General features: G+C 42.0%; 2 protein-coding genes and 1 pseudogene across 2 annotated transcripts; all 3 read right to left on the bottom strand.

The window, feature by feature from the left end:
* Positions 1 to 353: 353 nt before the first annotated feature.
* Positions 354 to 6,340, bottom strand: LOC122670988 (annotated as a pseudogene).
* Positions 6,341 to 11,607: 5,267 nt separating this feature from the next.
* On the bottom strand, positions 11,608 to 22,458 carry LOC122670986 (pyruvate decarboxylase 2-like). The gene is made up of 8 exons (XM_043868052.1): positions 21,931 to 22,458; positions 21,687 to 21,850; positions 20,936 to 21,586; positions 20,658 to 20,838; positions 20,357 to 20,545; positions 20,024 to 20,250; positions 17,356 to 17,362; positions 11,608 to 11,621 (listed from the first exon to the last, which is right to left on the bottom strand). The coding sequence occupies exons 1-6, from the start codon at positions 22,456 to 22,458 to the stop codon at positions 20,080 to 20,082; spliced, it is 1,884 nt and encodes a 627-aa protein (XP_043723987.1). The 3' UTR covers positions 11,608 to 11,621; positions 17,356 to 17,362; positions 20,024 to 20,079.
* A 2,123-nt stretch (positions 22,459 to 24,581) lies between these two features.
* LOC122672417 (uncharacterized mitochondrial protein AtMg00810-like) lies at positions 24,582 to 25,341 on the bottom strand. Its single transcript, XM_043869896.1, has 2 exons — positions 24,815 to 25,341; positions 24,582 to 24,735 (listed from the first exon to the last, which is right to left on the bottom strand). Exons 1-2 carry the CDS (start codon positions 25,339 to 25,341, stop codon positions 24,582 to 24,584), a joined length of 681 nt encoding a protein of 226 aa, XP_043725831.1.
* Between the last annotated feature and the right edge of the window lie 1,548 nt (positions 25,342 to 26,889).

The raw sequence follows: 26,889 nt of genomic DNA, 5'->3' as shown, positions 1-26,889 counted from the left end.
GAGAGAGGGCAGATATCATTGAGAATAAAGAAGTATTTTTTAGAAGAAAAAAAAAAAAAAAAACAGCAAGCAAAAGAGATAGAGAGAAAATGAATATCTACCTTATTTAATTAAGGTTTTTTTTTTATTGTCTTAATTTTATGAGAGAGAATTGGAGAGATTTTCTCTCTATAATTGTTAACCGAATTACTTTTGGTAAATCTAATTTTGTTGAGAGAATTGGAGAGATTTGCTTTAAATAATAATAAATATAATTAATTTTAATCACAAACAGTAATTAATCCTTTCTTAAAAAAAACAAAAACCAAAAAACTAACAAGTGAACACTTTATTATCACCTTGAGGACATATCCTATTTAGGTTCAGATGAAAGCTGCAGACTAGAAACTATTAAAGAGCTGTAGACTGGAATCTACTGAGGATTTGGTGGTCGGCTATTTGCTGCTGAGACCCTTGATCTCCCCCCCCCCCCCCCACCCCCACCCCCACCCCCACTCAAGGAGCTCTTTGCTTGTATCATCTTTGTGAACAATAACTTCTATGAAGCACAGAGAATCCTATTCCGCTCCTGTGGCTGTTTCTATTGCTTCCACAAGCTCCTCTTCACATCGTACCTGTAATGGCACCACCAATGTTGATAAAAAATTGATACAGGACTAGTTATCTACCCATTACAGTTAAAACAATCTAGACCCAAAACTTCAGAGCTTTTAAGCCAACCTTAGTAGTCCAGCACTTCCCTTCACCATTATGGATTGCATCCACCAATGCAGTGTAGTTCCAGTTCTTAATCACATTATATGGTCCATCATGAATCTCAACCTCTATAGTGTATCCACCATTGTTAATCAGGAAGATGATGGTTCTCTGCCCGCAACGTATCATTGTCGATACATCTTGTGCTGTCACCTACCCATGAATTACCATTAATTAGAAGTTCTGAATCTATATATTTGCTGCTAAGAAAATCACACTCACAGTGAGTGAAGAAAAGACTAGGAAGTCACCTGGAAGCTTCCATCTCCAATGCAGGCAATGACTTGCTTATCCTTTGCAGCTTGTGCATATCCTAGAGTTGCTCCAACTGACCATCCAATTGATCCATATTGCATCTGGAATTCATACCTGAAACACCCATCTATTTCAGTTTGTTTCACAGAAACAGATGCAGAGCATCGGAATTCATACCTGAAATATCGAGCTGTTACAAACTATTTTACTGATATAGAAGCAGAACATCGAATGTACAAAAAAAAAAGGGCTTGATTTCATTTTTTTCCCCCTTACCCGCAACCTTGCGGCAGTTTCAGCTTCTGGCAGTTAAACCACGAATCCCCTGTCTCGGCGATCATTGCAGTGTCATTCGATAGCATCGCTTTTATGTGCTTGAACAGAACATTGACCCTCAAGGCTACGTTTGGTAAATGTCTGAACAAAGAACGGGTGTTCTTGACTAAGAACGTTCTTTTGCGTTCTTTGTTTAGAACGGCGTTCTGAGACCAAAAATGACTGTTTGGTAACGGTCTCAAGAACGCCGTTCAGAACGAAAATGGCGTCTTCCCTATTTGATGTTAATTACAAAATTGCCATTTCCTTCTAAATTACACCAATAAATACTTGTAAAACTCTTTTCTCTCTTACCAACCTTGGCATAAAATTAAAATATCTCATTAACATAACCAAAGTAATTATAAAAATATACCAAATTTAGAAAATACCATTAAAATTGGGTTCTTATGTGGATTAGTGTCATAACTGACAATGCTATGAACAGTTGAATAAAAATTGGGCCTCGGTGGATTCGAACCACCATCCCCTTGGAACATGGTCAAGTGCTCTACCAATTTGAGCTAAAGACCCATCAAGTACTCATTGATTAGGGGACACAAGATAAAGTATTGTTAATTAATTTACTTTGTTCTTCCCAGTAGTACTTCCCAGCTATTTTTTTTTTTTGTGGTAAGGTGGTACTTCCCAGCTAGGACCACCAGTCTATACATGCAAAAAACATACAATCTGGTCAGCTTGTAAACAGAATGGATCCATCACAACCCTATAATTCAGAAATCACTAATGATGGTGGCACTGCTGTCTAACAGTATGGATCCATCACAGCCCTATAATTCAGAAATCATCTATTAGGCAAGGAGTCATGAAGAATTCATTTGCCGTATGAAAGACTATCTGTTGACATCAATCTAACTGAAGACAACTCTACTTAGATGGGTTGATCATAGCCCTGAAAATGGAATTGCTAGTCACCATTCTCTTGTAATAAAATTAGCAATCAGAAGGCTGTCTCCCTCTAGTGAGCTCGGGGTTTTTTTATGGTTGGGGGGGGGGGGGGGGGAGGAGGGGAGGCCAGGCCATGTTTTGGTCATAGGCCCAACACATGAACCCCAACAATTTCTTATATAGAACCCCAACAATTTCTTATATAATCTGACCTGCATAGGGTCTGGTTTGAGTTTCAATATGAACATATGACTTCAATCATTATTCTGGTCATGTGTTTAAATTTAAAATTTACCCTGCTGGTTTGTTAGTCCATAATAATGGCTGGACTTGTGCTATTTTAGTTTACTGGTTTCAAAATTTTTTTTTTGAAGTTAACATAACTAGGATTCCTCCAAAGCTTTCCAACAACAGCTTGGTAGGTTACTCTTTCCTTTTAATCTTAACCCATGGAGTGGTTTTCTTTAGAATATGCTCTCAAACATTTGAATTCGAGAATTATATGTGGTCTCCTCTCATGGCAAGAATTTGAGGATGAGAGCAGGAGAGTGACATGACACTCCTATCCCAAGGATTTGGTCAATAAGATCACAACATCTCACTCCCTCTCAAGGACTCATCGTCTCATCCCAAAACCCAAGTTCAGTACAACCAATAAACTTGCAACCACTTTCTCCCAAGCCAATAAAACTCTCTCTTTTCTTAAAACCCTCTCTCTTAGAGACCATTGAGAAAGAAGGCCCTCCAATCTGACATTAGACACACACACACACACAGACAGTTTTCTTTATAGTGGATACCATTTGGAGGGTTATAATGTGACAGGCTCCCACTTTACTTCCCACCTTTCCCAAGTCCTTCAACATTTAATGTAGAAGATTAAATTTTGTAAATCTTGAGTGGTAAAAATAGAGGAATTCATAAAATAAAAAATAGAAAAATAAAAGCAATTCCTGAGTCAGCAACAATAAGAGACACATGCTCCATGCAGACACACATATACATACATTAGTGATGATATAAAGTAAGGGCATTTATAAGAATAACAGCCGTGTTAGCCTGGATATAAAGGCTTCCACAGTTTTTATGTAGGACCGCAGATCCAACATTATGAACTTGAAGACACTGTGAGGTATCAGTCTACCATAAAATTTAACCAAAAAGAAGCACATAAATAGCAGGATGTAAGCAATAAGGATTTCATACTAGTATAGTAATGAGATGAGCTTATAGCATTTTATTATACTGAATTTTATGAAGCAGACCAACATAAACCCATGCATAGTAAGTTTACTTTTCATATCCAACAGAGTTCAGTCAAAACAAACAAGGAAAGATAGATTATACAATGTAATATCCAACTGAAACTCCATGCATTCCATCGAACAACAGAGACCCACAATCTCAACTTACAACATAATCAAGAGATCATCTCGCTCAAAAAATTTAAATGTTCTTTTTTTTTGAAGAAATAAAAAAGCAAATAGAGAAGAACACGATTCTCGCATTACCATAGAAGGATAAAATCATAAGGAAGAAAATCGAATACAAAATTTATTCAAAATTTATTCAAAATCAAGAATACAAAGCAATTTCTATTCAGGTAAATAGAGAGAGAAAAAAAAAACCCAACTAAATCGAGTAAACAGCCATTACAAAGAGAGAGCAGAGAGCTACAGATCTGCTACCTTACAGAGAGAGTGGGAGAGAGAGAGTCACCTTCACACTTCAGTTGCAGACAGGGTCGTGGTAGAGAGGATCACGCAGAATCCTTCAAGTTGTTGCTCCAAATCCTGAGACAAAAAAACTGAAGTGAGGGAAAGAACGAGACAGAGAGATAATAAAATCATCACAGAGAAAGAAAGAAGAAAGACGCAAAAGCAGCAACTGGAATGACTCAAAGATAATAAAATCCCCAAAATCCATTATACCCATACATCCATACCTAAAAAACAAACCAGAAAATCACAGTATGTATGAATAAAATCCCCAAAATCCCTAACATCCATTCTTAAAAATCCAGACCGAAAAATCAATTTTCTCAACAAATCCATAATCATACCTTTCGGCTGAATCCTTCAAATTTTAGGGATGTAGATCCAATTCCTGAGACACATGGGAGGAAAAAATTCAGACCTGGTCAGATCATCACAAAACAACGATCGAGAGAGAGAGAGAGAGAGAGAGAGAGAGAGAGAGAGAGAGAGAGGGAAAGAATGAGACAGAGAGAGACGGGCAGAGAGAGACAGAGAGATAGCAAGATAGAGAGTGAGAGAGGGAGAGAGAGCGAGACAGAGAGACAGAGAGACAGAGAGACAGAGAGAGAGAGAGAGAGAGAGAGAGAGAGAGAGAGAGAGAGAGAGAGAGCGAGATAAAGGGTGAGAAAGGAAGAGAGACGCGAGGGAGAGAGGGAGAGAGCGAGAGAGAGATAGAGGGCATGGTACCTGCAGGTTCTCTTATGGGTGGTCTCCTTCGTTTCCCCTTCTCTTCCCCTCCTCTTTGCAAGTTTCTTTCTCAAGCGTCTGACGATTCACGGGTTTTGCTCGATATTTGCTCAAGCTTTTGTTCTTTGTTCTTTGCTGTAAAGAACGTTCTTTTAACAAAACATCCATCGGTTCGTTCTACAAAGAACAAAAAAAGGACCTGGCAAGCCAAACATAAAATGGCGTTTTTTTGTTCTTAAAGAACGAAAAAACAGTTCTAAACAGAACATTGACCCTCAAGGGTTCATTGGATTCACATTTAAGAGGAAGCCCATCAGGAACATATATACGGTGGTAGTTCTCATACGCAGTTTTGCAAGAGCTTGAAAGAAGTCCTTCATTAGAACACACCCAAATGAAGGTCCATTGGGGATCACTACACGATCAGGCTGAACAATGATTGCCTTCTCCTTCTTGAGCAGAAGTGAATAACCCACCGAGCTATAATCGTTAAAAATGGGTCCAGCAAAGATGTAAGCATCAGCAGATTGAACGATTTCAGCACAGAAAGCAGTGCTTACAGCTCCCCAGTAAGTTCCAATGAACCTAGAGTGATGCTCTGGCACCAACCCTTTCGCAGATGGCATCACAGCAACGGCATAACCACAGGCTTCTGCAAGCTCTACAAAGGCTTCACAAGCCTTTGCCACTTTGAGTTTTGGACCACCCACCATGACTGGCTTGACGGCCCTGTTCAAGAACTCTACAGTAGCCTCCACAGCTGCTTCTAGACCCATTTGATTACTCAATCTGTGAATCAAAGCAAATCGAACATAACTCTCAATAAATAAACAAACTAATTGATTGATAATTTTGAGATTTTCACCAAAAAGGGATATCAAGAAATTACCGGGGAGAAAGGCAGAACGGCACGGGTTATCTGCTAAAGGAAGGATGAGGGATAGACGTTAAGTTACAGCTGATGCTAATATAAACAGGTTTGCTTTCTCTCAAAGCAGTTGAGATGGCCGTATCGATCAATTCATGTGCGTTTTCCAAGTTATTCACCACCGCCTAAGATTGATTGAACATAAGCAACCATTAATCCAAAATTCTTGCCAACAATTTGAAAGTTATTTGGAGGGAACAAGCACCTGGTAGCAAGTGACAGTCTGAAAGCATCGAAGCTCTTGGTTGAAGTCGGGAAGTCCGATGGTATGGTGGATGATTCTGTTAAGGCCACCATAGTCATTTGAATTGGGCCCTCCGACGATGCAAATTACAGGAAGATTCTCACTGTAAGCACCAGCTATGGCGTTGAGAAGGTTAAGACCTCCGACAGTAAAAGTGACGACACAGGCACCGATACCACGACAGCGAGCAAAGCCATCAGCAGCGTAACCAGCATTGAGCTCGTTACAGCAGCCAATGAGGTTGAGGCCAGGCTCTGCAATGAGGTGATCGAGCAGGATTAAGTTGAAGTCACCAGGGACGGAGAAGACGTCAGTGGCACCGATCTCAACGAGTCGACGTGCTAGATAATGACCTAGAGTGGCCTCGGAAGCAGCAACCAGAGACGGAGCCACCGGGTTTTGGATGGCAGAAACCCCAAAGGAAGGGATGTTGCCCACGCCGTTGCATGCGAGCTTGCATGAATCGATGGTTTCAATCTTGGTTTCCATTGATGATCAATCAAGCAATGATCAAAACAAGGCCAAAGTACATATATCAGAAGAAGACGGCTACCAAAGAATAGAAGAAATGAATGGAGATGAAAGGGATGGGTATTTTAGAATCCAAACAAACGCAGAGAGAGAGAGAGAGAGAGAGAGAGAGAGAGAGAGAGAGAGTTTCAAAAGAGGGATCTTTTGAGCGGGGGGCATTTGAGAATGAGTTAGTATCAATACCATTCGGTTGAACCGACCCAGTTTTCTTCTTATCAACTGAGACGGTTCCAGCTGGGCGAACACATATTTATCACGTGTCATTGAGTGATCCCCTTCCTAGTTCATTTGATTTTGGTTTCCATGCATGTATGCAAGATTGAATCGGTAGAGGATTCCTTGGGATATTTTTTTCATTGTTTATGGATTTGTTTCCTATTGGTTGCTCAAGCATGAGCTCTCTTTGTAATCTCTCAATTGATTTAATATATGAAGTTAGTGACTTTTTTTCACAGTAGAATTCCAAACATAATATGCATGGTATCCAGAGCCTTAGTGCTCCAACGAACTTCATCTTCTCCTCTAAAATTTTTTTTTTCTCTCATTTCTCTATTCTCCATGGCTGCAAACGATGGTCTTATGGAATCCGCCATTTCTGCTGCCTCCCCTCCATTTGTGGCTGCTTCTTCCCTTACCCCATCCTTCAAACAAGCACATCATTACATCTCCATCAAGCTGACCTCTAAGAATTTTTTATTTTGGCAAACACAAATCAAACCATTCCTTGATGGTTAGGATTTATTTGGCTATCTCGATGGTACAACTCTGTGCCCCACTGATGCTATTGCTGCTGCTACCTGGCGTCACCAGGATTCATTAATTCGCAGCCTTCTCATCGCTTCTCTGTCTGAGGAAGTATTTCCCCTAGTTATTGGTAAGCGTACCAGTCGTGAGATATAGCAGACCCTTTCCACGGCTTTCTCTTCTCCCTCTGAAAGCCAGATCATGTCACTCACTCTTGCTCTCCAAGAAATATAGCAAAAAGAAGATGAACCTGTCTCTCAATTCCTTCAACGTGCCAAGTCCCTTGTTGAAGAACTGAATGCTGCCGGGCATCCTTTGCGCCCTGGTGCCTTTAATCTCTACATTTATCGTGGACTAAAAACTAGTTTTCGTGACATGGTGTCTTCTCTTCTTACAAGGATCGACCCTATTTCTTATGATGACTTCAACGCAATGTTACTCAGTCACAAGTTTCTTCATGGAACCTCACTCTCAAAGCTCTCCTTCACGGATCCCTCTTCACCAATTACTACACCAACTGCAAATAATGTACAATGCTCCACCACCAATGACACACCCAGCTCTATTTCTGCTACACTAACTTTATTATGGTGCAACTCACCACTATGGTGCGACTCACTATTATGGTCAGTTAGACCATTAATTTTCATGTGGTGCAACTCACCACTATGGTCGGTAGACCATTATCTTTATTGTGGTGCAACTCACCATTATGGTCGATTACACCATTAATTTTCATGTGGTGCAACTCACCACTATGGTCGGTAGACCATTATCTTTATTGTGGTGTAACTCACCACTATGGTGCAACCCACAATTATGGTCGGTTAGACCATTAATTTTCATGTGGTGCAACTCACCACTATGATCGGTAGACCATTATTTTTATTGTGGTGCAACTCACCACTATGGTGTAATTCACCATTATGGTCAGTTAGACCATTAATTTTCATGTGGTGCAACTCACCATTATGGTCGGTTAGACCAGTAAATTTCATGTGGTGCAATTCACCACTATGGTCGGTAGACCATTAATACAGATATCGATGATTTGCACATTAGAATGGTTTGATGAAAATGCCTTTATTGAATATAGACGATTTGACAAAAAATTTCAAGAAACTTGGAATAACTAGACAAGTGAATAATTACATCAGTAATTCTGGAATACATGAGGACTAACCTCTACTGATAGAGTTTCCTCAAGTTTTCTGATTTCCATGATCGCGGTATGGGTACACCCTCCAAAGTCTCCAAATGATAAGCTCCTGAAGCTATTTGTTTGGAGATTCTGTATGACCCTTCCCAATTGGGTGCCAGCTTTCCCATGACCCTTGGATTAGAAGCTTCTACCTTGCGCAACACGAGATCCTCTTGGTGCAAGGCTCTTGGCTTCACCTTAGCGTTGCAGTGGTGTGCTATCCGTTGTTGATGAGCAGCGTTTTTTACTCACACTGTCTCTCTGATTTCCTCCAATAGGTCTAGATTTGTTCTTAATTCTTCATTGTTGGCTTCTGGGTTATAGAGTTGTACTCTCAGTGAAGTTTCATGGATCTCCATAGGGATTATAGCCTCAGTACCAGACATTAACATGAATGGTGTTTCACCTATTGCAAGTCTTGTGGTTGTTTGGTATGCCCATAATATGTTCGATAGTTCCACTGGCCATAACCCCTTGGCTTTCTCCAGCTTCTTTTTTATTCCATCCAGTAAGATTTTATTCATGGCTACTGCTAGACCATTGGACTGCGGGTGTGCCACTGAAGTCTTACGCAATTGCTATCCATTGTTGATGAGCAGCGTTTTTCACTCGCGCAATCTCTCTAATTTCCTCCAATAGGTCTAGATTTGTTCTTAATTCTTCAATGTTGGCTTCTGGGTTATAGAGTTGTACTCTTAGTGAAGTTTCACCGATCTCCACAGTGATTATCGCCTCAGTACCATATGTTAACATGAATGGTGTTTCACCCGTTACAAGTCTTGTGGTTGTTCGGTATGCCTATAATATGTTCGGTAGTTCCTCCGCCCATAACCCCTTAGCTTTCTCCAGCTTCTTTTTTATTCCATCCAGTAAGATTTTATTCATGGCCGCTGCTAGACCATTGGACTGTGGGTGTGCCACTGAAGTCTTACGCAATTGAATCTTATACCGATCATTGAAGTCTTTAAATTTCTTCTCGAACTACTTCCCATATCTGCAACTGGAGAAAAAACTTCCATACATTGGCTGATGTGACTGTTGCTAATGCTTCTGCTTCCACCCACTTGGTAAAGTAGTCAACTGCTACCACCATGAATTGCCTTCCTCCAGTTGCCTTTGGGAATGGTCCTAGAATATCCTTCCCCCATTGCACAAAATGTAATGGGCTTGAAATGGTGGTAAGCTCGGTTGCTGGTTGGCGAGTGATCGGTGTGAATGTTTGACACTTAACACATTTGTGTACAAAATTCATCGCATCTTTTTGCAAGTACGACAAAAAATACCCTTGTCTGATCACCTTGTGAGCTAACGCTATGCCCCCCAAATGTTATCCTCAAATGCCAGTGTGTATCTCTCTGAGGACATAATCAGCTTCTAATGGTCTGAGGCACTTCAAATATGGCATATCATATGCTTTTTTGTAAAGTATTCCTCCAATCATGATGAACCGTGTTGCTCTCATCCTTATCTTCCTAGCTTCTTCCTAGTTGGTCAAGAGTATGCCCCTTTGGAGATATGCGATGAGTGGGTCCATCCAGTAGGGTTCTTCTTCAATTGGCATTATATTATCCGTTTCTTCAATGCTTGGCACTTCGAGAACATCTATGTACACTGTCTAGCCCAGCTCTTGAAAATCTGACGTGGCCAACTTGGATAGTGCATCTACAGATGTGTTTTGTGCATGGGGTACTTGCAATATTTGAAAGTAAGCAAATTCACCCTTTAGTTTGCATACCTTCTCAAGATATTGTGCCATGCGCTGCTCCTTTGCTTCGTACTCTCCATTATCCTAATTGACCACCAGCTGTAAATCACTATGTACGATGATGCTTTTTACCATTAGGCTCTTTGCAAGGCCTAAACCAGCTATTAGTGCCTCATACACTGCCCCAATATTTATAGTTTGGAACTCGAATCTTAGTGCATATTGAACTATGAATCCTTCTGGGCTAGTCAAAATCAGTCCTACTCCACATCTGGCGCTGTTGGAGGAGCCATCTCCATACAACATCTAGGGTTCTGTCTGTTCTTCATGATCGACGTCTGCTACTAAGTTGTTGTCTGATATGGTGCATTTCGACGACAAAATCCACCACTGCTTGTGCTTTTATAGCCGTGCATGGTTTATACTGCACCTCAAATTCATCAAGCTCAACCGACCATACGATTAATTGCCCTGAGTGGTCGGGTTTTGCCAATATCTTCTTCAGAGGTTGAGTCGTTACTACCACCATCGTGTGAGCTTGAATGTAAGACCCTAACTTTTGTGCAACCACTATTAGCGCATAGGCGTGCTTTTCTATGTTGCTATATCTTGTTTCTGCATCTAGGAGCACCTTGCTGACATAGTATACTAGCTTTTGCACTCCCTCGTTTGCTTTTACCAATACTACGTTGACGGCTACCATGGTAACAGCTAGGTAAAGCTAAAGCTCGTCTCCAGGGTCAGGTTTCGTTAGCAATGGTGGATTTGCTAAGTATTTCTTTAGATTTGTGAACGCCTTTTGACACTCTTCCGTGCATTCAAAAGTAAGCTTTACGCCTTTGGTATGCCTTTCAGCTGCTCAGTTTTTCAGTGCTTTGAAGAATGGAAGACACCGATCACCGAAAGCAGAAATAAACCTCCCTAGTGCAGCTACTCTTCCCACTAGCTCTTGCAGTTCTTTGATTCTTCCAAGTGGCACCATATCTAAGATGGCCTTGATCCTGGCTAGATTCGCTTCTATCCCCCTTCGTGACACCATGAAACCAAGGAATTTAGCTGAAGTTATCCCGAACGCACATTTGGCAGGATTGAGCTTCATTTTGCTTTGGCCAAGGAAAAAACCAAGGAATTTTTCGAACTTCCATTATCTACCAGTATCCTGGCCACCGAGCAATTGGCGATAGTCATTTTGACCACCAAGGCATCATCATGCGGTGACTAGATATCAGAGAGATCTTCATTCGAGAAGGTTATTTGCTGCTCGGTTCTTCTTCTCTTGTTTGGCATTTTAGCTTGAAACACACACGGAGCATGATGTTTTCTGAAATTTGAAGATTCTCCCCCCAATCCTGGGCCTCCAAAGATAGTGGCTATCTACCTGAGGGGTGCATTGTCGGTATGGTGCCTTCGCCCAATCGGACCTGTCTTGTCTTCACTATCCCCCAACCGAGCAGGGGATTTGGCTCTCTCCTCAGGTTCCCGTGGTCAGTTCTCCTACCACCGGTCGCCGCCACCCTTTTTTATGAATCTGCTCAGGCGCCCCCTCTGGATAAGGGCTTCTATCTCTTCCTTCAGCTGCCTATAATCTTCTGTGTCATGGTCATGATCTTGGTGGAATCTGCAGTACTTGTTCTTGTCACGCTCCTGCGCAGGCTTAATCATCTTCCCCGACCAGCGCAGGGTCACCTGATCCTTAATTTCATTAAGGATGTATGCTCGATTGTGGATGAGGTAGGTGAGCTCTGGCTTTGCATCGCCTCTCAGGAGCCATGCCCAATCATCTCTCTTTCTCTTCCCATCCTTTTGGTCCTTGCCATCTTTGTGGTTATTTCCTCCAGGATGAGAATCTTTCTTTTCCAGACTTTTCTTTTCTAGCTTTGTTTCCTTCTCTTGCTCGGCCGCAAGAACCTCTACAAGATTGATGTGCTTTTTGCAGCGTGAGAAAAGATCTTACATATCTGCAGGCTCCTCCATGATCAAGGACTTCTTAAATTCTACATCCTTGATGCCATTGCGCAGGGCCTAGAATTTTTGCAATAGGGTCCAAGTCCCGGACCTCTAACGCCTCACTGTTGAACCTTGTGAGAAAGGCTCTTAGCGTCTCATCGGAACGCTGTCTGATGGCCAATAGATTAGCCATTGTCTTCCTATGGACTTTGCTGCTCATGAAGTTGGCTACTGTAGACACCACATTTTGACACCTTGGAAGTGTATCTTGGCAATGATGGTCAAGGTCGTAACTCGTGTGGTGACTGAATGGAAAGAACTACTAAATTACCCCTACCCCACTTTTTGTAACCAAACTGTCCCAAATAGAGCCTAAATCCCTAGCATAGTCTTATTTAACCATTTTAAGTCCACATTTGACGTTTCACCCTAATCCGGCACCTTTTATGAAAATGACCGTTTTGCCCTGGCATGGTTCTCGGTATCTGGACCACCCGATTTAGTCCGAACCACTTTGGATGACCTCATTTGGTTATATTAAGCTTTCATGTAAAGTTTCAGCCAAATCGGATAACTTTTATGAAAATGACTGTTCTGCCCCTGGCATGGTTCTCAGTATCTAGACCACCCAATTTAGTTCGAAACACTTTCGGCCAAATCGAATAACTTTTATGAAAATGACCATTTTGCCCCTGGCATGGTTCTGGGTATCTGGACCACCCGATTTAGTCCAAAACACTTTGGATGACCTTATTTGGTCATATTAAGCTTTTACGTAAAGTCTCGGACAAATCGGATAACTTTTATGAAAATGACCGTTTTGCCCCTGCTGTGGTTCTTGATATCCGAGCCACCTAATGTGACCCGAAAACATTTGGATGATCTTATTTGGTCATGTTGTGCTTACATGTAAAATTTCGTGTAATTCCGGTATCATTTGGACCTTGATCGGTGTGAAAAACTATTTTTGTACTTTTCTCGATATCTGTGCCATTTTACGGTGAAATCTGACCCCATCATCCATACGGATGGAAAGTACGTGTTGAGACCTTCGTGACGATGTGTGGCACATCAAAATCGGCCATCTGGTTTGGGAGATATTAGCATTTGAATGTGGACCCTTAAAATGGAATATAAAAATAAAAAAAAGTTGACTGAACCGAGTCAGACCGGGTTAACCCGACCCGGACCAACCCAATTTGACCCAGCATGCTTGAGCCTGTCGGCAGCCTAGCCATGTCGGCACATAGGCTGTTGGCAGAGGCTACAAGGCCTAAGGCCCATGTGCACAGGCCATGGCCATGCACTTGGCCGCAGCCTGCCGACGCACAGGCCACAACCCGCCAGCCCCAACCCCCTTTCTTGTCAATCAGCATTGAATGCCCAGGGCTCATTCAGTTATTTTGTAAATAGGCTGTGTTTTGGAAGGTTTTAGACTCAGAAAAATCACGAGAAAATTACCTTCGTGAAGCTTGTTCTCCCCTCTTTCAATCCATGCTAGATATATCCCGATACCATGCTCCCGTAGATATATAAAATTCCACAAATACCCTTTTCTCACCACTCTTGCCATTCAGAGCAACCACATTTGGAATGGCTTTCAGAGGTTTCCGGCGACTATTTACGGTCAAACAAGGTTACCCAAGCTGAACCCAGGCCCTTCCACGCTTCAAGGGTATTTTTCTATATTTTTCCATATTTTATTTGATTTTCTTTACAAGAAAAGGTCTTTTATCAGTTATAAAAATGTTAAAAATATCACAAGAGTGATAAAATTCTGAAAATTTCAGGGATTATGTTTCTCTCTGTTTTTTATGTCCATTAATTTTCCTGAGCTCTAAATCATGTTGTTTGGGACACTTTTGCCCTTGTGAATATTTTGGGGTTTTTCAAGAGTGGGGCCCACAAAATCGGATTCGGGCTTAGACACTGATTTGGGTGTGAAGAGCATGTTTATATTAGTATGTCTCTATTTTGGTTTGGTCTGATTCGGATATTTGACATTTGTTTTGTATTTTCTTCTTTTTAATCATCGTTTTTTACATTCTAGGAAGCATGGAAAATCAAAGAAATGCAAGAAAATCATAAAAAAAAATTACAGAGTGTCCTCTATATTATGTTTAATTTTTTATAGTCAGTAGCTATTGTATTTCATGCTTAAATGACTTTTGTATGTGTTTCCCATGTATGTCTTTGCCACTAGGGGCATAATGGTAATTTCGTATGTCAAAAACCCCAAAAAAATGAAAAAATCTCAAAAAATCAGAAAAAAAAGCTTTTATGCATGTCATGCTGTTTTAGAATGTTTTAGGATGTTTTCATATGCATACATGCATATCATGTGTCATAACCATGCACAAAGCTCATTCTTGCCCTTAGGGGCATTTTGATAATTTTATCAAATGTGGGCCCAATGGGCCATCCAGTAGCCTTATTTGGCATTTTAGTAATTTTAGGATGTTTAATGACATATCAAATGCCTGAAATGACTTAAAAGTGCCTGTTCTATCACTTTTACCATTTTGCCCTTTAAGGGCATTTTGGTCATTTTGTGATCGAATCATGTTTAAGGCCCTGGAAAGATTGTTGTCACTTTATTTGCATGTTTTAACTTTCATAAGCATGTTTTAAGTATAAATTTGCATTTTCATGCATATTTGTATTTTTGCTTTAATAGGGGCACATTTTGGTAATTTTACCACTTTATGCTTTTTAGAATTTTACATATTTTAATGATTCACATGTATGCTGTTAATCGTGTTTTAATCCTTCATAGCATTTAAATGTGATTTCATGCTTTTGTACGTATTTTGGCCCTCTAGGGGCATTTTCATAATTTTGGTCATTTCGGATCTTAAGTGAGTTTTTTTCTTCTAAATAATTGTTCTTATTCATGATATAATCAAAGGCTTGGGGTCTTAATCACTTTTGTACAGTTAACCTTATTTTTACCATAGAGTTAGGTTTTCTAACTTGAATAAAACACAAAAAAATTAATTTAATTAGGTGCATAATATGTATAACACAATAGTACACAACAGAGTTTGGTCTAGGAAGACCGGCCGTCGATCGGCAGTTACTGGGTGCCTAACACCTTCCTAGCCCATAACTTGACACTTACCCAGAGATATGGGGCAAACCATCCATTGAGTCATTGGAATTAATTTAGCGCCTCTTCTGCGAAGGAGGGGCACCGTTCATGGGTCCTAGACCCTAAATCTAGGTGGTGACTCCCATTTTCCCATTTTCCTTCTTTCCCCCAAGTGCACGCCAACGACCCTTCACCGCTGCACCTACAGCTACGAAGGCACGCCCAAGTTCCACGAAACTAGCGACTGATCAGGCTTCAAGCGCGCGAACCATTGCCTTGCTGAGCCCTTCGAGGTAGAGGGGAATGCGTGACACATGATGGCGTCTGATGCTCCCTGGAAGAGCATTACAGACTTGAAACTTTCCAGATGGTCCTCTGGATCTATCGTACCTCCATATTGCTCAATGGTGGGCATCTTGAAGCTTTTGGGCATGCGTTTAGTCCTGATCCCCTCTGTGAAGGCAATGTCTATGGTGAGGTTGAAGTCGTGGTTTGGAGCGCGACCCTTTCCCTTTAGAACTTCCTGGATCTGCTCCTGTAATTCCATCACCTTGTTGTTCAAGGTCTACTCGACCTTGGTCATTTGAGACCCCTACTTTCTGTTGTCCCCCAGAGCCTCTTGATCGTTCCCCCGAACATGATTGGCATCGCTATGATTTTCACTGTGTTCGGGAGAATGTGTTCTTTCCTTCGCCTGGGATGGGTGTGGAGGTGGTGGTGGAATTCCTTACTGGATGTTTCGTTGCATCTCCATCATTTGTCCTATGTGATTCTACAACTGAGTTTGCATCGCCTCGAACTGCTCCACCGTTACATATTGTGGGGGATCGACAAGAAGCCTAGGTTGAGGATCTTCCTCCTGGGACTCGTTCCCTTCCCTGATAACATCGCCTCGTCCAACATTAGGGCCTGTGGATCTTTCTGGTGCCTCATCTTGAGCAGTGGCCTGTGCAGCGACAACAATTGCTTTGGAGACTTTCGATTGATTGTGGGTGTTGGTCATCATGGTATCTTCGCAGGTTTTTTGCTCTTCGTTCCCACATGCGGTGCCAAAAATGTTGTATAAAGAAAGGTATTCTTGAATTTACGAGGTCTCCCTCTTTGCAACACAAGAAATTGTAATGGACACGAAGAGCTCTGCAAAATCTTTATTGATTGATTAAGTAATTGATCTCCCCTTCTTATGGCACTATGGCCTCTTTTCATACATGTTTCTCCCATGATTTTCTTTCAAAAGACGTGCGAGATTGCCTTCCTTTTCCCTCAGATGATTGAGTCATTCTAGGCTTTGGATAGTGCCAAGACGCTCCGGATTTCCTGTCTTTAGGAGTCTTCCCCCCATACATGGAGTATCAGCCGGGAAATTTTTGAGAGCAATTTCGGACTCAATTATCACTGCTAGGGGGTTCTTCGGGATGACAAAATTTAGTGTAAAAAATACAAGAACATGTTTTTTTTTAATGAGAACAACCTTGGGAGAATGTTGGGTGTGGTTATGTCACCACAATCTCTCATCGATAAAGTTAAGAATGAAGGTGCTAGCAAATGCAACTGGGTTGGAACTCAAATGGTTGTAGCAAATTATTGGGATCAAATTATGCTTTCACTGGGGAGGGGGTAATATATATATGGGGACAATTTCCTATATCTACTTGATAAGAAAAAATATTACAAAACAAGTAGGTTTACAAGGAACGTAAGTGTAAACCAGAGTCAAACCTACTTTTTCTTATCTAGTCAAACCTCAAAATAGTAGACAATAATGGTACCATGAAAATAAAAATAAACCATGTATATCTTTTGTAAAAGATTTGTACAATGCCAGTTTAATTTCAAAATTGTTTGTTGGCGCCCCTCATAAGACTCAGACTACTGTAGCACCACCCCTATAAAATGTCTCATATGCCCCCTACTTTTATTATCTTTTCCATAATGCCCCTCCTCTAAGACATGAAATTGCACTCTCAGTTGAGTTTTTTGGATTTGTTAAGGTTAAAACATTGAAAGGGTAAGTTGATAATTTTAACTTCACAATTTCAATTGAATAGTTGACAAGGGTAAAATGAACTTTTCCATTCAACCACTAAAAACAGACTAACACTGTCAGATTTCATAGGGCTTCGAATAATTATTTGAAAAGTTGAGTGTATCAAGCAATCGGGCCATAGTACATGGGGTGTACAAGTAATTTTCCCTAATAATAATAATAAAGCTATGAACGATGGAGGAGAGTGTGGAAGATGGTTTGGATCCAGGAGGGGCTAGACCTTCAGATCGTGGGAAACAAATGAAAATCTAAGAGTTTTTCAAGGCTAGGCCATTGGAGAAGGAGCACGATGCATTAGTGAGTGATAAGGGGAAAGATATTGAGGGATTCGAGATCCATGATGCTGAGATTACAAGTGCTCAAGGGAAGAGACTGCATGCAACCAAGCCAATGCTGGGGGGGGGGGGGTGTCCTTGCCGGACATAGGCGATCTCCCTGAGCCGATCCGATCAGAATCCTTTTTTAAAATAATCCTCTCAAGAGGCGTATGAAGAATGATTGCACATCTATTGCAACGCCTTAATTGGAAGAACTAATTTCAAATTCATCTCCCTGGACGACATTAAGAAAACAGTCAGGAAATCTTGGAACCTGCAGGGGAAGGTTTTTATTGCTCCGATGGGAAAAGGTTTTGCTTTGTTCCTCTTCGAGTTAGAAAGTGATATGACAATGATCTGGAGATGTGATGTCCTTCCAACGTTGGAGGCCAAGATTCAATATTAACAAGAACCAGTCGTCGACAAAGCTCGTTTGGATTCGATTCCTTGGTTTATTACCTCTTGAGTATTGGCATGAGAAAATTTTATTATCCATGGCCAAGGCTGCGGGCAGGCCAGTTGCCCTTGATCGCAGGACACGTAATGGAATGTATGGTAATTTTGCTAGAGTTTTGGTCGAGGTGGAGTTGGAAGGGAAGCGTGTAGACGAGACTCAAGTCGAACATATGAAACATGGCTCTTAGGAACCACTCTGGTTTAATCAAGAAATCTTGTATGAAGATCTAATGGGTCGTTGTGGTTTTTGTAAGAAGGTGGGGCATACGATCTCTTCATGTTTGGAGAAGAAGAGAGCTGACGCCAATGAGGAATATGAGAGACAAGACGGTGGTCGAGGAGGAAGAATGACGTGGAGACTAGTGGATAAACATGGAAATAAATCTTCCCATAATAAAAGGACTTTTATAGCCAATGAAGATTCGAGTAACCATATTATCAAAGATGTGTATGGCAGGAACTATAGTCATGCTAATTTGTTAAGAGTGAGTGGAGGTAATTCGCTAAGCTCTAGGGACAACTCGCAAAGGGTCTCTTCCCAATTGCGATTGGAATCTAATTCAAATCAGGGGCTCCAATTGGAAGGTGATATCATTAATGTCCCATCTACGATTTGAGAAGTTGCTGCCTTGCTGATTTTCAAGGTGGTGATCAGATTCAGGTTACCTTAGGGGTGAACTCCGTTGTTGATGATGGAGTTAACCCGGTGAGCCAGGATCCTCAAACGGTGCTTCCACTACAAGAAGGTGTGAACGGGGTTCTTTCGAAGAACCAGCTTTCAACTTTGGTGACTCTTATCATGCATGGGGCTCCTCTTTAGTGCGACACAGTGTGTAGAGCGCATATTTGATAGTCTGTGGCATATGGGCACGCAGCCCAACAACCCACCTATGTTTTGGGCTGCGTGCCCATGTACTGCAGATCATCGAATGATTATCTACATGCTATGTCGCGCTACGGAGGACCCAATTCCCTCCTATCACTGCTGCAAATTCTGCTTCACGGACAGAAGAATTACATGTGATGGGCCAAGGCAGTCAGGGAAGTAACTTGATTTCAATCTTGGTGGCTCCCACAACTTTAATTAAGAAGACTTTTGAGGGGAGTGGTTTGGCCTTTGCACATAAAAACATGCAAAGTGATGCTTTTTTTAATAAATCCTTGGAAGAACATACCCATGTAGCCCAGGTTGATAATGTCACTTTGAATGATGGGCCAGGACGTGGTTTGAGTGGAGGTGGATTCCACATAAGCGAGTCATCCAGAGGCCTGCATGTGGGGTCCAACCGTGGAACAGAGGGCTGCTTGGAAGTGGTCCTTGTTGCTGGAGAAGATCATGTAGTAGATTCGATTGCTCCGACCTCCTTCAAAGACGGTACGGTGATAATGCACGCTCCTGAAGTTTTGGAGGTTAATAAGGCTGCTCAAGCAGTTGAGTTGGAAGGGGTTCAAGTGCAAGCCAAACAGCGTAAAGGGAAGAAACATCAAGAGCAGGTGTTTTTCAGAAGAAGCTCGAGGGTGCGTAAGCCACCTCCTCCGAGATGGGATCCAGGAACTCCTGAAGTTAATGATTCCTCTCGTCAAAAGAATTTGATAATTTCAGGTTTTGAAGGTATTGGTGACCATTAGCCTGACCTGATCAATAGTACAAAGGAAATCCCTAGAGCGGATGACAGGGTTGTTGGCATTATTGATGAGGTGAGTCCTTCCTTCACTTCAATGAGACCTAGCAAAAGATGGGTGATTCCTCCTTTAGCTTATTTGGGGTATGGGTTTGTCTATTGGCTCTTTTGTGGATCTCAAAGTATCATGCAGGGTTTACGTAGGCTTAATATGAAGGACAAAACTGGTTTTTTGGTCTTCATAATGTAATTATTGTTAGGCGGTTTTTCTCTTGTGGTGTGTGATAGAGCGAGGCTCTTTGGGTTGGGGTAAGGTGCCCCCCCCCCCCCCCCCTTAACTTTGCACTTTAATTTGGTGTCTTATAAAAAAAAGAAACAATATTAAATAATGCATTTTGAGTTAATTTACCCAGGGAAAAAAAAAAAAAAAAAAAGAAAGAATGGGCTCTGTATCTTCTAATACAACACAAGTGAACACTTTATTATCATCCTCCTTGTGGACATATCCTATTTAGGTTCAGATGAAAGCTGCTGACTGGAAACTATTAAAGAGCTGTAGACTGGAATCTACTGAGGATTTGGTGGTCGGCTATTTGCTGCAGAGACCCTTGATCCCCACTCAAGTAGCTCTTTGCTTGTATCATCTTTGTGAACAATAACTTCAATGAAGCACAGAGAATCCTTTTTCGCTCCTGTGGCTGTTTCTATTGCTTCCACAAGCTCCTCTTCACATCTTACCTGTAATGGCACCACCAATATTGATCAAAAATTGATACAGGACTAGTTATCTACCCATTACAGTTAAAACAATTTAGACCCAAAACTTCGGAGCTTTCAAGCCAACCTTAGTAGTCCAGCACTTCCCTTCACCATTATGGATTGCATCCACCAATGCGGTGTAGTTCCAGTTCTTAATCACATTATATGGTCCATCATGAATCTCAACCTCTATAGTGTATCCACCATTGTTAATCAGGAAGATGATGGTTCTCTGTGCGCAACGTATCATTGTTGATACATCTTGTGCTGTCATCTACCCATGAATTACCAATAAAATTACCAATAATTAGAAGTTCTGAATCTATATATTTGCTGCTAAGAAAATCACACTCACAGTGAGTGAAGAAAAGACTAGGAAGAATCACCTGGAAGCTTCCATCTCCAATGCAGGCAATGACTCGCTTATCCTTTGCAGCTTGTGCATATCCTAGTGTTGCTCCAACCGACCACCCAATTGATCCGTATTGCATCTGGAATTCATACCTGAAACACCCATCTATTTCAGTTTGTTTCACAGAAACAGATGCAGAGCATCGGAATTCATACCTGAAATATCGAGCTATTACAAACTATTTTACTGATACAGAAGCAGAGCATCGAATGTACAAAATAAAAAGCTTGATTTCATTTTTTTTCCCCTTACCCGCAACCTTGCGGCAGTTTCAGCTTCTGGCAGTTAAACCACGAATCCCCTGTCTCGGCGATCATGGCAGTGTCACTCGATAGCATCGCCTGTATGTGCTTGAATAGAACATTAACCCTCAAGGGTTCATTGGATTCACATTTAAGGGGAAGCCCATCAGGGACATAGATACGGTGGTAGTTCTCATACGCAGTTTTGTTGCATTTGAGCTTCTTTGCTAGAGCTTGAAAGAAGTCCTTCATTAGAACACACCCAAATGAAGGTCCATTGGGGATCACTACACGATCAGGCTGAACAATGATTGCCTTCTCCTTCTTGAGCAGAAGTGAATAACCCACTGAGCTATAATCGTTAAAAATGGGTCCGGCAAAGATGTAAGCATCAGCAGATTGAACGATTTCAGCACAGAAAGCAGTGCTTACAGCTCCCCAGTAAGTTCCAATGAACCTAGGGTGATGCTCTGGCACCAACCCTTTCGCAGATGGCATCACAGCAACGGCATAACCACAGGCTTCTGCAAGCTCTACAAAGGCTTCACAAGCCTTTGCCACTTTGAGCTTTGGACCACCCACCATGACTGGCTTGACGGCCTTGTTCAAGAACTCTACGGTAGCCTCCACAGCTGCTTCTAGACCCATTTGATTACTCAATCTGTGAATCAAAGCAAATCGAACATAACTCTCAATAAATAAACAAACTAATTGATTGATAATTTTGAGATTTTCACCAAAAAGGGATATCAAGAAATTACCGGGGAGAAAGGCAGAACGGCACGGGTTCTCTGCTGAAGGAAGGATGAGGAATAGACGTTAAGTTACAGCTGATGCTAATATAAACAGGTTTGCTTTCTCTCAAAGCAGTTGAGATGGCCGTATCGATCAATTCATGTGCGTTTTCCAAGTTATTCACCACCGCCTAAGATTGATTGAACATAAGCAACCATTAATCCAAAATTCTTGCCAACAATTTGAAAGTTATTTGGAGGGAACAAGCACCTGATAGCAAGTGACAGTCTGAAAGCATCGAAGCTCTTGGTTGAAGTCGGGAAGTCCGATGGTATGGTGGATGATTCTGTTAAGGCCACCATAGTCATTTGAATTGGGCCCTCCGACGATGCAAATTACAGGGAGATTCTCACTGTAAGCACCAGCTATGGCGTTGAGAAGGCTAAGTCCTCCGACAGTAAAAGTGACGACACAGGCACCGATACCACGACAGCGAGCAAAGCCATCAGCAGCGTAACCAGCATTGAGCTCGTTACAGCAGCCAATGAGGTTGAGGCCAGGCTCTGCAATGAGGTGGTCGAGCAGGATTAAGTTGAAGTCACCAGGGACGGAGAAGATGTCAGTGGCACCGATCTCAACGAGTCGACGTGCTAGATAATGACCTAGAGTGGCCTCGGAAGCAGCAACCAGAGACGGAGCCACCGGGTTTTGGATGGCAGAAACCCCAAAGGAAGGGATGTTGCCCACGCCGTTGCATGCGAGCTTGCATGAATCGATGGTTTCAATCTTGGTTTCCATTGATGATCAATCAAGCAATGATCAAAACAAGGCCAAAGTACATATATCAGCAGAAGACGGCTACCAAAGAATAGAAGAAATGAATGGAGATGGAAGGGATGGGTATTTTAGAATCCAAACAAACGCAGAGAGAGAGAGAGAGAGATTCAAAATAGGATCTTTTTAGCGGGGGAATTTGAGAATGAGATAGAATGGCTCAAAGCTTTCCCGAGAAAGCAACTTCTATTATGTTGTCTTTATATAGGTACACAGGAATGATGCTCAAATGATTGAGCAGCCCGTTATAAGATAGAGAATAATAGAATATACATGACAGTGTACAGGTGGATAAAAATCCTCTACAATACCGGCGGGCGGCAGTGCACATCCGACGGCACAGCAAAGGCCATGTGTGCCATGTGTGTCACGTGAGCTCTACTATCCCATCGGATGCGCATTGCTGCTCCGCCGGTATTGTAGAGGATCCTGGTCCGTGTATAGGTACGGTGGTCCCATTGCTCATGACATAACCTCCTTAACAGTCCCCCGCAAATGTAACGTGCCCTTGTGGACGTTGAGTTTGGAACGCAGAGCTGTAAACCGAACCGTGGAGAGGCCCTTTATCAAAATATCAGCCAATTGATCTTGTGAAGGAAGGAATCGAGCAAGGAGTTCCTGCTTGGAGACGCTATCACGTACAAAATGAAAGTCAATTTCAATGTGGTTGGTCCGTGCATGGAACACCGGGTTGGCGGTGTGGTAATTTGCGCCAATATTATCACACCATAAAACTGGTTGATTGGTTGATAAAGGTCAGATTAAAACCCTAAGAACTACTATTAGAATAGCGGTAAGAAGAGGTCGATCCCACAGGGAACTAAGGAGTTAAACTACGATGAAATATTAGAGTTTCTAAAGATTAAAATAAAAGAAAGCAAGAAAGATACAAAATAAAATAGAGATGAAAGAAATATGGGGAAAATTTGTCTTTAGGGTTCGAATCCACATTGATCTCTTAATTCAAGTTCACACACTTCAGCTCATTACAGCTACAAGCCTAATGATACCATAGAATGAAAATCACAATTTATCCTAGTTATAATTTATCTTGTCGATCACTGTCATCTTTCGCTCCTCACTTAGCATGCTTAGTTCGATCAGCTATAAACTATCATCAATTTAATTGCAATCACATGAAAAACCATTGTTTGACTAGAGAATATTGAATCACAGAAACAACACCTCTAACTAGATTAATCAATTAAAATTCTGATAAAAGATTCAGGGTCTAAACATCAAACAATCAAGTGTATGAATAGAAATTAATCAAGAACTACAATGCTTCATCTAACCTAAAGACAAAAGAAAACTTAACCACTCATGGTGCTAATTGACATGACGCAGCAACAATCGCAACAAAGCAACACAGTGAATGAAGGGTGTGGCGGCTGAATCGACGATGGTGCTAGTTCAGTGATGGAGCTGCTGGTTTCCTCGTTGCGGTAATGGGCTGCTATGGTGAGGCTGCCAAGATGGATCCCCTCTCCCCTCTCGGCTGGTTCCAAAAATATATATCATATGCAAAGGAGGGGAAAACCGAAAGAGCTTTTAAGGGAAGAGAGAAAAATTAGATGAGAGATGGGAGATAGAGATGTGAGAGAGAGAAAGTAGAGAGAATGATATCGTTGGTGGGGGTTTTGGGGAGAGAGATTTTAGGAAAGATGGGAATGTAGAGGTTCTAGGAGAGAGGGATTTTAGGGAAAGATAGATTTTAGGGAGAATTGTGAGAGCCGTGGGTGGCATGTGAGGGAGTAATAGGGAAAAGATAGAGATGGAGAGATAAGATAAGATGTAGGCAACATGTGAGAGAAGAGAGATTTTAGGGAGGAGAGAGGTTTAGGAGATGGGAGAATTTGGATCCTCTACTGCTGAGCTGCCCGGTAGGACCGTGCTGCCCAGACACGGTGTTGTGCACAATGTCCGCCTTACCCCTACCCAAACGCCTTGCCCGAGTGGGGGTAAGGCGGTCTTTGCGCACAGCACCGTGTCTGGGCAGCACATGGCTACCCCCCTCTTCTCTTCAAAATCTCGTACTCTTTTTAAATCCCCTTTTTGCCCTTTTAACTTTTACTTATTTATTTTTTTTATATCTTCTTCTCCATAACTTCTAAACCCAAATCCGGCCCATTAACCCGACTTCTCGCGCTTGTATCATCTCCGTGCAATGTTGATGCTGAATCTACGAATATCTTTAAATCATGTGAATGTGCTTCAAATCCTCGGGCTGCCATCAATTGCCTACAATCATAAAAATTACAAAGAGATATCAATTTGATCATGAATAATAAATTAAATATCACTTTTCATGAATATTTACAGCCCAATCACTGGTGGTGAGGAAATGGGTATCCCAAGTTCACCAAGTAATGATTGGAGCCATGTAAGCTCGATGGTAGCCAAAGCAAGGGCCCGATATTCACTCTCTATACTCAAACAGGCCACAATGTGCTGCTTACGAGACTGCCAAGAAACTAAGTTGCGCCCAAGATAAACCAAGTAACCACTCGTGGATTTGCGATCATCGGGGCAACTGGCCCAGTCGGCATCAAAGAAGGCAGAGAGGGCCCATGAAGATTGATCATAAATCTGCAACCTATGTAAAATGGTACCCTTAAGATACTGTAATATGCACTTCACACCTTGCCAATGCAAATCCGTTGGTTGGGCCAGAAATTGACAGGCCTTGTTGACGGCATAGATGATGTTAGGGCGGGTGAGAATGGCATACTGCAATGCCCCAACAATACTCTGATATTCTGTTGGGTCAGCTAATAGTGTACCCGAAGTCTTGGATAGGTGTTTGGTGGAAGAGAGTGGAGTGGAAAGAGGCTTTACACCAGCCATTTTTGCACGAACAAGGTGGTCATAGATGTATTTCTGTTGAGATAATAAGACACCCTCCTTGTTGGGTATTAGTTCCATCCCTAAGAAAAACCAAGCCGGGCGCAAATCCTTGATTGCAAACCCCTTGGCCAAAGTGAACAACCAAAGAAACCATTGGTAGCAACGCTACCAATGGTTCTGTGGAATCCTTGACCATCCCTATTTTGATTTATTTTTTTTGGGGGGGGGATTTTAAGCTTTTTCAGCCATTTGGATGTCGGGATCATCATCACCAGATCATGCCGGATGTTCGCCGGTTATTGGCCACTAGATTCAAGTAAAGAAAAAAAAAAAAAAAGGAGGGAGGTTGAAGGTGGGTCACGGCCATGGTCGAAACCATTGCTGCAACACCCACCTAAGGCAAATCGATCGCCGCAAGGAGGTTGGACCACTATTGGAGCTTCACCGGAGCTCCGTGACGGTTCGCCATTTATTCCCAGACCATCGACCTCTGTTTCGGCCGCCGCAAGAAGAGGCGATGGTGTTTTGAAACCCCAAATGGGTTTTCGCTTGATTCTATGGTCGCCATCGAGTTTCCCCTGCATCTGAGGCCAGAGTCGTGGTCGCAAGAGGAGGATGGTGGTTCACCACTATCTTCTCAGGCCGTCGGCCCTCTGATTTGACTACCACCAGAGGCGACAATCTGGTTTCATAACCCTAAATTGGATTCTCACCTTAATCTTATCACCGTTGATCTTCATCGGGATCTAAGCCTGACATAATGGATTCAGGAGGGTGGCAGTCCTTCACCAAGTGTTTCAGGGCCTCCGATGGCCTATTTTAGCCATATTGATCGGCGGTGGGTTGGTTGTTGCAGGCTTGCAGTGCCCTTTTTGTCATGCCCCCATCCCGATGAAATATAATTTATAATAAAGGGGGTGACTGGGACGATAGGTGTCATCCCACTACCTACCAAGATCACAGATACAGTGTCCCGAGCCACAGTCCACCCTGCCATCAAATCGTGATAACAACAAGGAATATACCCAGTGGAATAAATTGTTCCGATTTTAGAGTTAGCGGAAGCAAAATTTATTTAAATCATGTGAATATAGAGCATTGGTTCTCTACTAATAACACATAGTATAATTTCATTACTTGTAACCACTCATTTCTCTCCTTATAATTAAACATAAAGTTTATACATGAATGAAGATGAATACAGAAATAAATAAATAATCACGCCACTAGGGCACCAATCTTGGGTGTACATCGACATCCAAGTCATAGCCACCGGCTCCACTTGATTCGCATCTGTACGTGCGCATCAAGAGATTACCTGCATATCAACTAAAAAGGGGTTGCGCAATGGGGTTAGCTCCATAAGCTAGTGAGAAAGAGCAAAGGGGAATGCACATACACACAACACAAAATTTTAAGCAATTCATGATGCATGCTAATGTTAGATTCATTTTCCACCTAGCACGCAATTTCTAAGTCAAGTGTATGCTACTGTGATAACTCGGGAGACACTGAGGATCACTTAACTTATCACCCCAATGAAACCTC

The sequence above is a fragment of the Telopea speciosissima genome, chromosome 8 (genome assembly GCF_018873765.1).
Source record: "Telopea speciosissima isolate NSW1024214 ecotype Mountain lineage chromosome 8, Tspe_v1, whole genome shotgun sequence".
Taxonomy (NCBI): Eukaryota; Viridiplantae; Streptophyta; class Magnoliopsida; order Proteales; family Proteaceae; genus Telopea; species Telopea speciosissima.
This window is presented reverse-complemented; position numbering and strand designations above follow the sequence as displayed.

Excerpts from the sequence above, each read along its gene's own strand:
- LOC122670986 (XM_043868052.1), bottom strand. The coding sequence starts at position 22,458 with ATGGAAACCAAGATTGAAACCATCGATTCATGCAAGCTCGCATGCAAC. Across the intron at positions 21,587-21,686 it reads CCGTTCTGCCTTTCTCCCCG|ATTGAGTAATCAAATGGGTC; the intron begins GTAATTTCTTGA and ends TTTGATTCACAG. Across the intron at positions 20,251-20,356 it reads GGAAGTGCTGGACTACTAAG|GTAAGATGTGAAGAGGAGCT; the intron begins GTTGGCTTGAAA and ends GTGCCATTACAG.
- LOC122672417 (XM_043869896.1), bottom strand. The coding sequence starts at position 25,341 with ATGGCTGGTGTAAAGCCTCTTTCCACTCCACTCTCTTCCACCAAACAC. Across the intron at positions 24,736-24,814 it reads TCACCACCAGTGATTGGGCT|GCAATTGATGGCAGCCCGAG; the intron begins GTAAATATTCAT and ends TTATGATTGTAG.